The sequence below is a fragment of the Bos grunniens genome, chromosome 1 (assembly GCF_055505025.1).
Source record: "Bos grunniens cultivar Pamir isolate PY7600 chromosome 1, Bosgru_T2T1.0, whole genome shotgun sequence".
In the NCBI taxonomy this organism is placed as follows: domain Eukaryota; kingdom Metazoa; phylum Chordata; class Mammalia; order Artiodactyla; family Bovidae; genus Bos; species Bos grunniens.
In genome coordinates this window covers 13189697-13202977 of record NC_141165.1, presented here as the reverse complement: position 1 = coordinate 13202977, position 13281 = coordinate 13189697, and the positions used below count along the sequence as shown (strand labels likewise).

General features: G+C 54.4%; 1 protein-coding gene across 5 annotated transcripts in view; it reads left to right on the top strand.

Annotated features, from left to right (window-relative positions):
* Positions 1-845: 845 nt before the first annotated feature.
* The window catches only part of TRPM2 (transient receptor potential cation channel subfamily M member 2), a 50494-nt gene continuing 38058 nt past the window's right edge, over positions 846-13281 (top strand). For 2 of the 5 annotated variants that reach the window (XR_015139080.1, XM_086331679.1), the window contains exons 1-3: positions 846-1066; positions 9187-9446; positions 10112-10200. Coding sequence is in view for 3 of the 5 variants with exons in the window: in XM_086331679.1 (XP_086187805.1) it covers positions 9273-9446; positions 10112-10200 (263 nt within the window). In the remaining 2 variants the exon portion in view is untranslated. Of the gene's footprint in view, positions 1067-1529; positions 1750-9186; positions 9447-10111; positions 10201-13281 lie in introns of those variants that run through there. The other 3 variants (XM_086331848.1, XM_086331764.1, XM_086331931.1) reach the window with 3 other exon arrangements.

Sequence of the window (13281 nt, the reverse complement as noted above, 5' to 3'; positions counted from 1 at the left end):
CATATGAGAGCTGTTGGGTAACAGCCACCATTGCTGGTGCCAACCACCTTGGAAGAGAGACTCCAGTCATCTTCAAAGTACTTGAGAAACTGATCTAGTGCTGTCCAAGGAGCTCTGATGGGTTCTGACACTTACCCCAAGCTGCTTCGAAACCTCTGGGTGGTGGGCGAGTGAGACAGGGGCCAGCCATTGGCCAGGGCACCTGGGGCACTTTGGTCAATGCACCTAGCAGCTTTGCAGAGAGGCAGAGGCAGATGGAGGCGAAAGGCCCTCCAGAGGAGGATGCTCTAGGCAGGAGTCTGGACACTGCGTCCATGTACCCAGAGGAGGAAATGAGGGTCAGCTGGCAGCCCCTGGCCCTGCAATCAGAGGGAGCACGGGACCCTGTTCACTTCCCTAGGTCATGAGGCCACATGGGGTGGCAGCCAGGAAGGAGAGGGCAGAGGGCTGCTGTGGGGTGAGAGATTTGTGGTGAGGGAATTTGGGGTTGTAGGAAAAGCTTCGATCAGTTTTTCGGGAGTCAGCATTCAGTCCTCTCTGTGCTCCAGTCAGGAGGACTGGGAAGGTGCAGCCAGGGTGGAGATGAGGCACCTGTGGGTCCGGGGCAGCACCTGCTGGGGTGAACCCTGTGTGGAGCTCCTCCTGGTGCCTTGGATCCTGCCTTACAGGGAATGGGCTCCTGGCTCGGGGCCCCTAGGAAGATGGGGCAGGGCAGCTGCAGACCAGTAGGGGAAGTGGTTCACCCAGTCTCCGGGCCCCCATTCTCCGACACAGCCCCAGTACAGTCCTGCGCCCCACCTCCCAGCGGTTAGGACTTGATAAGAACTTCCTCCGGGTTCACACTTGGCGCCAGCCTCTTGGGAGGGGATCTGGGGAGGCGGACCGGGCTCCAAAGGGCTAGTCTCTCCTCCTGGGCTCTGGTCTGGAGTGCGGAACTGGGCGGACTGCGCTCTCTGGAGCCGTGACGCGGAACACGCTGCGGGGGCCCCGCGGGGCCAGGGCTGCGGTCCTGCTCAGCCGCGGAGGCGGCGGCGCGAGTGACGCGAGAGCGCGGGCCTCTCAGCGGGTGGGTACGCACGCCGGCCCGGGTGGAGGGAACCGAGGTGCTGCGGCGGCGCGTATCAAGGGCAGGATGCCCCAGGATCCAGGGGGAGGGTCGGGCCGGCACAAGGGTCGGAGCCCAGGCTGGGGTGCGTGGGCCAAGGGATGCGGCTGGGTCCGGGCGCGGGCGCGGGAGCTGGGGGTCGTGGAAGGCTGCAGCAAGCTCCAAAGTGTGAGTGCGCCGGAGTGCAGAGGGCTGGGCTGGGCGCGGCTCGGGCTGCGGTGCGGGCTGCAGCGGGGGTGCGGGGCTGCTGCGGGGGGTGCGGGACTGCTGCCACAGGCAGGCGGCTGGCCGAGTGCGGATGTCCGCTGGACTGCGGCGCGGGGCGCAGGCGCTGCGACACGGCTGGGTGCGGTCTCTCCGGAGGCGCCGTGTCGCGACTTGGGGGCATCTGGGACTTGGCCATCTCAGGCTCTTCCTCTGACCCGCGCCCCCAAGACCTCCCGGCCCAGTTCCGTGGTTGGCGGTTCCTTTGCCCTTCACCCGCATGTGGCTATTTTTAGTCTTCGAAGTGCTGTCACAGCCAGGATTTCAAAGGATGCTGGAGGAGGAGCTCAGGGAGCAGCTACAGGGTTAGAGAAGTGGAGAGGGGGCGCACACAGGGCAGCAGCCAGTGTGCCCAGACCAGCACGTGGTTCTGTTTACCGGTGAGTCTTCTGGGGTGGGGAGGGTGGGGTACCAGGAGGAGCCCTGTCTGGGTGAGTCCCCATGGGAACATCCACCCTGTGCTCCTGTCAGCCCCCCACTCCTCTCTAGGGCCACAGGTTCACGTTTTGTTAGTGTTTTGTGCTGGATGACATTTGTAGGTGAGCATGTTGTTACTGGAGAAGGCGATGGCACCCCACTCCAGTACTCTTGCCTGGAAAATCCCATGGACGGAGGAGCCTGGTAGGCTGCAGTCCATGGGGTCGCTAAGAGTCGGATACGACTGAGCGTCTTCATTTTCACTTTTCATTTTCATGCATTGGAGAAGGAAATGGCAACCCACTCCAGTGTTCCCTGGGAGAATCCCAGGGAAGGGGGAGCCTAGTGGGCTGCTGTCTATGGAGTCGCACAGAGTCGGACACGACTGAAGCGACTTGGCAGCAGCAGCAGCAGCAGCAGCATGTTGTTACTATATTCAGGCCTGCTGCTGCTGCTGCTGCTGCTGAGTCGCTTCAGTCCTGTCCGACTCTGTGCGACCCCATAGACGGCAGCCCACTAGGCTCCTCTGTCCCTGGGATTCTCCAGGCAAGAATAGTGGAGTGGGTTGCCATTTCCTTCTCCAATATTCAGGCCTAGTGGTCAGATTCTCTTTCTTCTTGGAAGTCATTTCCTTTTAGAGTTTTCTCAACATACCTGTGCTAATTGTTGTTGCTGTTCTGTCCCTAAATCATGTTCAACTCTTTGTGACCCCACGGACTGCAGCACGCCAGGCTTCCCTGTCCTTCACCATCTCCCGGAGCTTGCTCAAACTCATGTCTGTTGAGTTGGTGACGTCATCCAACCATCTCATCCTCTGTTGCCCCCTTCTCCTCCTGCCCTCAATCTTTCTTAGCATCAGGGTCTTTTCTAATGAGTGGCTCTTTGCATCAGGTGGCCTAAGTACTGGAGCTTCAGCTTCAGCATCAGTCCTTCCAATGAATATTTTGGATTGACTTCCTTTAGGAATGACTGCAGTCAATCATCTCCTTGCAGTCCAAGGGACTCTCAAGAGTCTTCTCCAACACCACAGTTCAAAAGTATCAATTCTTCCCCACTCAGCCTTCTTTATGGTCCAACTCTCACATGTGTTCATGACTACAAGAAAAATCATAGCTTTGACCATACAAACTTTGTCAGCAAAGTGGTATCTCTGCTTTTTAATACACTGTCTAGGTTTGTGATAGCTTTTCTTCCAAGGAACAAGTGTATTTAATGTCATAGCTGCAGTCCCTGTCTGCAGTGATTTTGGAGCCTGAGACAATAAAATCTGTCACTGTTTCCATTGTTTCCCCATCTATTTGCCATGAAGTGATGGGACTGGCTGCCATGTTCTTCGCTTTTTGGATGTTGAATTTTAAGCCAGCTTTTCCACTCTCCTCTTTCACCCTCATCAAGAGGCTCTCTAGTTCCTTTTCAATGTCTGTCATTAGAATGGTGTCATCTGAATATCTGAGGTTGCTAATTGCTCATGGAGAATTTTTGCTATATAACAGGGTGGCCAAATTTGCTTTTAGGTGAGATGTGAAGAGAGCAACTGATGGTATGATTCTGGGGAAAAGAACCCCAGAGAAGGTTTGATGCGGGGGTTGTAAGTTCATTGTCAGCTTGGTTTTCTGGACTCTCCCAGGGCCTAGACTGTTGGGCAGGGGTCTGGGTGTGGTGTGGAGGGTGTGGGTGGAGGGGAGGAAGGGGAGGGTCAGGCCAGACTCCCCCTGCGCTGGGCATGGGAATGGTTACACATGGCTTTGCCCTTCAAAGTCTGATGAGTGGTGGGTGTGAGGAATGGTGTTTGACACGTTTCCTAGGGACCTGTTGGCAGCTGGGATTGAGAAGATGTGCACAAGCCTCTAGTGAGTGTGCTGAGATGGGCATGTGTGAATCCAAAAACTGTGAATCTGGGCAAACGCACTTGAGTTTCTTGAGACCAAGTCCTTTATTGCTTCTTCTGTCACTTGTCCCGTAGAACAGTGGTCCCCGACCTCTTGGCTCCAGGGACCAATTTCGTGGAAGATAATTTCCCCACAGACCGGGATGGGGGAATGCTTTTGGAATGATTCAAGTGCATTACATTTATTGTGCCCTCTGTCTCTATTATTATTACATCAGCTCCACCGCCGATCATCAGGCAGTAGGTCTTGGAGGTTGGGGACCCTGGCTGCAGGACTGAGCCCTGGAGAGTCCCGGTCCCCTTACAGATTAGCTGCCCAGTTGTGAGATTCTCAGAGCCTTCTTTTCCTCTTCTGTCACCTGGAACATTTCCTGCGGGTCTGCTCCCCCGAGACGCTGACTGTGAGGTCTGGCAAGCTGCCGACTAGGACAGCAGGTGGCCCTGTAAAGGCCACTCTCGAGTAAGCCCCCTTTGCCACGGGGGGTGTGCCAGGCGGCTCCTGAGGACTGCAGGGCCAGCGCCGCTCACTGCTTGCCTCAGTGCATCCTGGCTGCTATACAAAGACCATGTTCGGTGGCTCATAAACAGCAGACATTTATTTCTCACAGTTCTGGAGGCTGGCCATCCAAGACTGTGTGGTTGGTGGTTCTGGAGACTGGAAGTCCAAGACTGTGTGGTCAGTGAGGGCCCACTTTGGGAGCAGACTCCTGTGTTCTCACGTGGAGGAAGGGCCCTGGGGCTCCCGGGGGTCTCTTTTACAAGGGCATTGATCCCATTCATGTAGGCTCCACCCTCCTGACCCAACCACCTCCTAAATGCCCCATAGGAATTTTAGGGGAACACAGCCCATCCCATTCTGGCCCCCCAAAATTGTGTCCTTCCCACATGCAAAATACAGTCACTCCATCCCAACAGCCCCCAAATCTTAACTCACTCCAGCATCCACTCCAAAGTCTCCCCTAAATCAGATGTGGGGAGACCTGAGGTGGATTCACCCTGGGGCATAGTCCTCTCCAGCCGTGAGCCTGGGGAACCAGACTGTCAGTGGCACTGAGCTCCAGTTCACGTGCTCGATGGACACACAGGGAGGCTAAAGGAACTGAAACATCAGCATTGGAGCAGAGAAAGGTTTACCGCAGGGCTGAACAAGGACAGATGGGTAGTTTGTGCCCCCCAAATCTGGAACCCCTGAAGCCTTCAGCAAAGCATTTTTAAAATCCAGGCCATTGGGGAAGGGGGGCAGTGGTCACAGGGTGTGTGATCAGCTCGTGCATGGCTCTCTGATCAGCTCGTGCACGGCTCTCTCATCTCCCACTGGTTGATGGCAACAGGGCAGGGTCTCGGGGGCTAACATCATCAGTCCTCAGGCTCCAGTAGGTCTGGGGGCTACATGCTTATGATCATCAAGTAATTAACATCTTCAATTTGGTGGAGGTGGAGCTTTCATGCGTGTAAAACCACTCAGGAAATGTACAAGAGAGGATGTGGGCAACACACCTGCCCTGGGAAGTCCCCCTTATAGGGTCCTGCTTGGTTGCAGTAAGCTGTGTGCTTCCAGAATGGAGTGGAAGGCCAGGCAGAGGGTGGACATTCCCATTCTGAAAGGGGAAGTGGGAAAGAAGGCAGGGTGACAGGTCCTAAGTGAGCCCAAAGCCTTGAGGACCACTGGGGGATGGTCCTGCCCCGAGGCTTTGCTGTGCAGAGCCCACTGCACCCTCCCGGCTGGAATCTCAGGCCAGGGGCTCTTCCGGTCTGGGGCCGCCCCGCCCCCACACATTGCCCTCTGCCACAGGCTTTGGGCACCTCCATCCTTCAACTCTGAGTGGAAGTAACCATGTGTAATCTCCTGCCCCCAGCCCTGGGGGTGTGCACATCCCTGGTCAGAGTGCAGGCCATCATGCAGGGTCACCCCGTGCCACACCAGGCCACTCCTGGGGCTGCTGAGGAGGCCAAGATGGGAGGGGCGCAGGGCAGCTGGGCCCCCAGGAGAGCATTCTGCCCTGTGTGCCCTTTCCCTCTGGGCCTGTGCTGGGAGGGCTGCCCCCTGAGCCGTGAGATGCCTTGGGGCCCATCCTCCCTTGTCACGGAGGCAAGTCCCGGCCTCTGTTGACTCTGTTGAGATGCTGTCTAGTCTCCCTGCTGGATGAAAACGGCCAGCCCACCTCCATCCCGAGCAAGTCCAGCCATACCCTCTATGTTCTTCCCTGAATAAGCTTTCTCAACCCTTTCTGTGTCAATAGGCTGAGCATCTCCCAACTCTCTAAGCTCTGAGTCTTTTGTGATTAGAAGTCCATCTTTAGGTCATTTCTCTCTTCTTGCATTTTGCTGTAAGTACTCAAGAGAAGCTTTGCTGTACTTTCAACACTTTGCCTACATGTTTCCTCAGTCAAATTTCATCACTCACAAGTTCTGTCTTCCACAAAACACCAGGAAAGAAGCAGTCCACCAAGCTCTTTACCTCTTTATAAAACGATTGCCTTTCCTTCAGTTTGCAATAACATGGTCCCTGTTTCCATCTGAGACTCATCAGAATGGCCTTGACCACCCCTCTTTCTACAAGCATCTGCTGGTGACGACTTAGGTTTCTCTGAGGAGGCTGGGGCACTCCCTACCACTCTCCTGTCCCGAGCTGTCGCCGCACTCGTTCTGTGTGCCCGTGGTGATGCAGGCTTTTTCTAGCACTCCTCTGAACTCTTCCACTCTGCACGTTGCTCAGGTCCAAAGCTGCCTGGGCGTCTGTAGGTGTCTGTAGCATCAGCACCCACTCCTGGAAACAATGTCCTGAGTTGTCGCGGTGCCTCCACGGGAGGGAGGTTTGGCTCCCTTCCTCTCCGCAGGTGTGAGCACGTCTGGGAGTGACCCTGGCCCAGAAGCAAGGGGGCAGGAGCTGCCCAGGGGGACGAGTGAGGACAAAGAGGTGAGAGGTGGCCTGAGCCCTGACCCCAAGTGCCCAGCACTGAACTGAATAGCCCAGAAGAGGGTGGGCCAGGGAGGCCAGGTGATGGCAGGCGCCTCGCTCCCTGGCAGATCCCAGCCCCCCTCCACCAGAGCACGGTGACCACGTGTTGAAGCTAGATGAGAAGTGTTGGGAGGGGAAACTTCCTCTGCTTCCTGTTTTGGGTTCTTATGGTTGAACTATAATAAAACTGACACAAGACTGATCAGCAGGAGAAAAAGAAACTAATTTAATTTCATGCACCTGGAGGTCCCATAGGCATGGGACCTAAGAAGTGGGCAAAGCAGGCAGCTTTTAGTATAAAATAGTATATTTAGGAAAAGAAACCATACACTAGTGAAGAATTGACAGGGCAGTGACACTTAAGTTTGGGGTCCCCAGCGAGTGAAGGATCTAAAGAGTTTGGGCTTTAGTCAATGGAAGAAGTCGCGAGGCTGGTTTACACAGGCCTCTTGGCCCCGAGCCTGCATCTCTGGTGATAGAGCCCTTCTGTCTCTGGGTGCAGGGGTGCACCTTTCACAGGAGAGGTTTATGCCCTGCTCCCAAGGAGACGGAAGGGAGGGGAAGAGTGGCCCTCTTTCGTTGGTTGTCTCTTAAGGAATTTTTGTTGTTGTTCAGTTGCCAAGTAGTATCCAACTTTGTGACCCCATAGACTGCAGCACGCCAGGCTTCCCTGTCTTTCACCATCTCCTGGAGCTTGCTTAAGTTCATGTCCATTGAGTCAGTGATGCTATCTAACATCTCATCCTTAAAATTCATTCAGTTCAGTTGCTCAGTCGTGTCTGACTCTTCGCGACCCCATGGACTGCAACACGCCAGGCTTCCCTGTCCATCACCAACTCCCGGAACTTGCTCAAACTCATGTCCATTGAGTCAGTGATGCCATCCAACCGTCTCATCCTCTGTCATCCCCTTCTCCTCCTGCCTTCAATCTTTCCCAACATAAGGGTCTTTTCCAACGAGTCAGTTCTTCTTAAATTTAAATTCAAAATAATCAGTGTGTCTCGGAGGCGCATTTTGGGGCCACCTCTGCTGGACTCCACAACGGGCAGAGAAAGGACCGTCAGTGACCGTCAGTGACTGTCTTGTATGGGGGAGGGGGATGTGGCCAGAAAGGGCTTTGGGGCGGGAGAGGGAGGGAGACCTCACGACCTGTCCTCTGCCCCTCTTCACACCCTTGGAGCAGCTGATGGCAGCGGGGCCTCCCTGGATGACACCTTGTGTGATATGGGTGATGTCATGAGATGTCACTGTGGGCGTCTTGTCTCCAGGGAAGCTCATGGGGTCTGCACGTATTTATTTTCACATTCATAACCTGAGTTATGAATAACTGAGTAAGCAGTAGTCATACTGCTTACCGAGGCCCCAGGGATGGAGACCGGGTCAGAGCAAGGGTTTCAGAAAAGAGGATCTGTTCTACTTGGAGGGTACGTGTCACAGAGTGCAAGGCTCTGCCACTCCCAAAACCAGCTCTGTGGGCAGTGGGGGCTTTTCTTCTTCTGGGAAAGCAGAAGAAGTGACCCATGTCTGGAAGCAGGAGGCTGGGACCCCATCGTGAGCACTGTGTGTGAGGACTGGGCGGTTTCTGCACTGGTCTTGGGCTCCCGGGCATCACCGGGCACACAGGAGCAGTAGGGGTGGGCATGGTGCTCTTTCTCTGGCCCTTCACGGTGACCAAAGAGGATGAAGGGGCATCTGGGCCCCGTGGCTGTACACGTGCCTCGAGACTGCCCACACCTGATGAGGCCAGAGCTCGGGCAGTCAGAAAAATGTGCAAACCAGAAGGCAGTGGGGCCCCACAGGAGGAAACACCTGACTCGCCCTCTCTGGCCCACTGCAGCAGCCCGGTGGCTGGCTTCTCACCTTGGGTGGTCTTGGGGTATGACAGCTTCAAGTGGGATCTCATTCCCTGACCGAGAATTGAACCTGGGCTGTGACGATGAGTGCACTGAATCCTAACCACTAGACCACCAGGGATCAGTGGCTAGAGTCAGTAACTAGTGGTTCGGTTCTTGACTATTTTGAAGAAAGAAATCAGCAAAGAGATGAAAAGCAGTGGGACAAGTAAAGTGTGTATTAAGAACAGGATACTTGCAAATAGACACCTGGTCAGGTTCACAGAATTGTGTGCAGCGGGGGCAGCTTAGATGGCTTATATGGGGCCGTTTTCTGGGTCTTTGTTTTCCTCTGGCCAATTATCCTACTTTCTGCCCGTATCTGGGCTGACTCAGGGCCCTCCCCTGTGTGTGGGTACATCTTCTAGCCAAGACGGATTCCAGCACGAGGGTCTCTGAGAGGTTGACAGGACATATTATGGGCTAGTGCTCCTTCCTTTTGGACCCCCACCAAACGTTTCTGTGCTTGTGCAGAGGGGTTGGGGGGAGTCTCCTTGACCTCAAGGACGAAAACTGTGGTTGTCTTGTTTTTATTCCATCAGAGCTTAGCTCCTCTCTGCTCCTGCCAAGGTAACTTTTCCTTGAGATGTTAGAAGGAGAATTTCCTCAAAATGTCTAATTGCTCACCTTGGGGCCCACCCACCTCCTACCTCACTTCCAGGCCCCCTGGCTTCAAAAGCCAGAGAGAAGCTTATTTTGAGGTAGCAGGACCAAGCCCGTTCTGTGGAGCCTGAGCCGGGCATCAGGATGGAGTTACTGGCGAAGAGGCATCGGGATCAGGCCAGCTCCGGGGAGGAAGACAGCTTTGGGGTGCAGCCCAGGAGGGTGGCCGACCTGGCCATGGTCCCCAACCTCCGGTGGAGCAGCACCGGCCTCTGCAGGAGAACGAGGTCGCAGTGCCTCTTCAGCAGCTGTGAAAAGGTAGAGCTGGGGTCACTGGGTCCGCCAGGGCCCTGGTGGGGCACAGTGACCACCTAGTTTTGCTGGGGACCACAACCCAGCAGAGGGGACCTGGAGAGAGCACTGGGGGCCCGGGTCCATGCCCCTGGGTTGGTTCCTGTCCTGGTTCCAATTGGGAAAGTGCTGGGTAAGCCCCCACACCCACCTGCCTCATTGTGCAATGACTTTGCCTCCTTTACCCAACAAGGAAGGCCCAGGCACCAGCTGAAGCCTGGGTTGGCTGCACGGAAAGCCCCAGGCAGGCTTGTGTTGGGGACATTTGAATGTCATACACCACTGGTTGGGTGTGAAGATGGTGTCTCACGTTTTAGCCTGGTCCCACAGATGTGGGCGGGTGTCCTGATACTCATGGTCACCTTTGCATCACACTGTTGTTCCCGAGGAAGGCAGCGCTGACCTACAAACTGTAAAGGGCTGTGGAATCCCAGGGTTCCCTCCTCCCTCTGGGGTCTGCATCTGAGGGTCTCCGGCAGGTGGTGGGGGAGGCCTCGGTGTCCTGTCTCTGAAGGAAGACCCTGAAGGGTGTCAGGGCTCACGGGTGGGCCTGAATGGGGTGTGGGGTGTGGTTTTTGGAATGGCACTGATCTAACTGCCTGAGAATCTCTCAGTGACCTTTTTACCCTCAGCAAGGAGACCTGAGTTCATGGATTTCTGACAACATCAAGAAGAAAGAATGCATATACTTTGTGGAAAGCTCCAAACTGTCTGATGCTGGGTGAGTGGCTTGTTCTGTTCCCACTGGTGGTTCAGACAGTATAGAATCTGCCTGCAATGCAGGAGACCGGGTTTGATCCCTGGGTTGGGAAGATCCCCTGGAAAAGGGAGTGGCAACCCACTCCAGTATTCTGGCCTGGAGAATTCCATGGACAGAGGAGCCTGGTGGGTTATAGTCCATGGGGTCACAGAGTCAGACATGACTGACTGACTAACACATTTCTTTCCCTGTTTCCACATGGAGTAGCTGACCAGGGCAGGGCTGACAGAGCCTCAGCAGGGGACAGTTCCAGTGTATATACCAGCCTGGGGTGCTCGGAACATTCCCCTCCAGATATACCCTAGTCCTCACTCTGCAGCAAACAGGCCTCACTGTTTCTTACTTCCGCTCCTTTGTCACCTGGTGATGCCGCCTCCACCATGGAGCCCTCCTTGACCACACTCAGGATGTAACCCGTCCCTCCACTGCACTCTGTATTTGTCTTTTCTGCTGCACTGCTATTATGTGGCTCTGTGGTTTTCTCAGATGAGTTCTGAGCTCTCACCGTGGCTGAGTCACTTTATGACTTCCCCACTAGACAGATAGCCAGCGTCCAGCTCAGACTGTGAACAATACAGAGGGGAGGGGCATGCCGTGTCTGGGTGATGGAAGAGGATGATAATCTGGAGCCAGAGGTGCATGATCATCGACCATGATGCTGTTCCTCCTGGGACGTGCCCAGGATGTTGTCACAAAAAGTGCCCCATTTGGGGGTTCACACTCCAGCTTGGCTCCTCTTCAGACAATGGCCCCCCTTCCTCCTCGGAGGCCATGGGGGACCCCCGCATCAGAGAAGTTTGCCATCAGGATCCAGCTGATGGCCTCAAGGTTGTATTCAGTAGTGATCAGAGTTCAAGTTTAGGCCAGTTGCTCTGACCATGTGCAGAGGGCTTTGCACCGAGGTCTGTGATTTTAGTTTTTAAAGCAAGCTTACAACAGTAGGCCCAGGTTTCCTTGCAGGAGTCATTGGCTCCAAAACCCTTTGAAGAAGGTTATTGCGGAGCCCGGGTCTGGTCGGTAGAGGTTCAAGGGGTGCCATCTGTCCAACCTCAGCCCCTCCTGTCCTCTGAATTCTGAACAAATAGCAGAGAAACATCCACAGGGGTCAGTGAGGGTTGGGGTACAGTTTGTATCTGAGACAGAAATGGGGCTCCTTCCTGTTCAGTGTTTCTGTCCCTCTTTGAAGGAATGGCGCTCAGGATATGTTTGGCTCTGAAACTTCTGAAACACCTTTCTTGGTACCTGGACCCATGCGAGGAGCAGCCATGGGGGCTCTGTTGGGGTGGGCGGTGGGTGGGGCGGGCTGTTACTTGAGTGTGTGTAACTCCCCATGGCAGCTTCTTCCTCATATGTCCCGAGGTGCTGGTGAGGGGAGGGGAAAGGGGGTGGAGCCCCACTTACCCACATGGGCCAAGAGTGCTATGAAAATTCTCTGATTATTCAGCTTCTGGGTCACAGTCTGTGGTTTCCTGCTCTGGGTCAGGCTTGGGAACACTCTGTTGATTGAAGACCTTATCTCGTTGGGGGATGGTTGAAAGAGAGGAGGGGAGGGTGTGGGCTATTTTGGGCTGTTACAACTTATGAGAAAGTTTGGGGTGGCCTTGGGCAAGGACACAAGACGGAGTCCTTGTCCTGGCGGCCCCCTTCCCCAGCTTGGACCCAGCTTCCTCCTACCTGAATGGAGGTGCTCACGGGTGGTGCTCAGGGGAGCCCTACAGGTCTAGAAGTGATCTGAGTCCCCTAAGGGGTCATGAGAGCTTCCCAGGTGGCGGTAGTGGTAAACAACCAATTTGCCAATGCAGGAGACAGAAGAGATGCAATTTTGATCACTGCGTTGGAAAGATCCCCCGGAGGAGGGTATGGCAACCCACTCCAGTACTCTTGCCTGGAGAATTCCATGGGCAGAGGAACCTGGCGGGCTATGGTCTGTAAGGTCGTAAGGAACTGGACACAACTGAAGCAATTTAGCATGCCTGCACACAAGGAGTCATAGAAGAAAGTGGGCTCGGAGTTCCTAACGGCTGGGCCAGTGCTCCTGGGCCTGAGGAGGCCCCGGCCTGAGCAGTGGGACAGGGGTACTGAACCCAGGAGACCAGGAGACAGAGCACAGGGTGGGCCTTGGCCTCTTGATTTTCTGCAGCCTCGGTTTTCTGCACGGTTAGTTAACCTGCACAAATTTTATATGTTAGCTTTCATCTAGAACCTTATTTGGCCCTCACAAATTCTGCAGGTCAGGGGTCAGAGAATGTATTTTTTTCTCCCATTTAATGATTGAGAAGTTGAGAGTCAGAGCCCCTAAGGCCACATTCCACAAGCTACAGGGAAACCCATTTTCTCTCTCTAGGTCCGGTCGTGTTTTCCCCTGGGGTCGCTGGGCTCACGTCTCACCTGGTGTCAGATTTTTTGATTTGGTCTTATCTGTATCTTGTCTTCTAGGTCACCTGTTACTAGCTAAAGTAGCACTCTAAAAAAATGTGTAGATTTCCAATTTAACAAGCTGTGAATAGCATAGTTGCTGTCTCCTCTCTCTCCTCCCATGAACGGCGTTAAAGGAGTAAAATGATTTCAACCCACCAAGACAAAGGAGGAAGGGAGGAGGTGGCAGTTGAAAAGAGATGACGGGTGTTCTCTCTGGGGGGCCATGTGCATCCCTCTAGCCCCAGCTCTAGGTGTTTCTGCTTTGAGCCTACACCGTGTGCTTTTCTGACCTTTTTATTTTGAAATAACTATAGATTTATAAGAAATTGTGAAGATACTGCAGATGGACCCCTCGGTCCCACCAGTGGTTACTTCTTCTACCCCACCATCCATAACACCTGGCAATCACTCATCTGCTCTTCATTCCTACAGTTGTTTTGGGTGCTGAATGTCACACAAGAGGAATCCTTCACGAGGTGATGTGTCAAGGCTGGCTTTTGTCACCCAGTGGAACGCCTCTGTGATCCGTTCGAGTTGTGTGTGTTGGTCCTAGGCTCCTGTTTGCTGCAGAGGAGCCAACCAGCCTAGATCATAGTATTTGTAGTGAGGTTTCGGTAGATGACA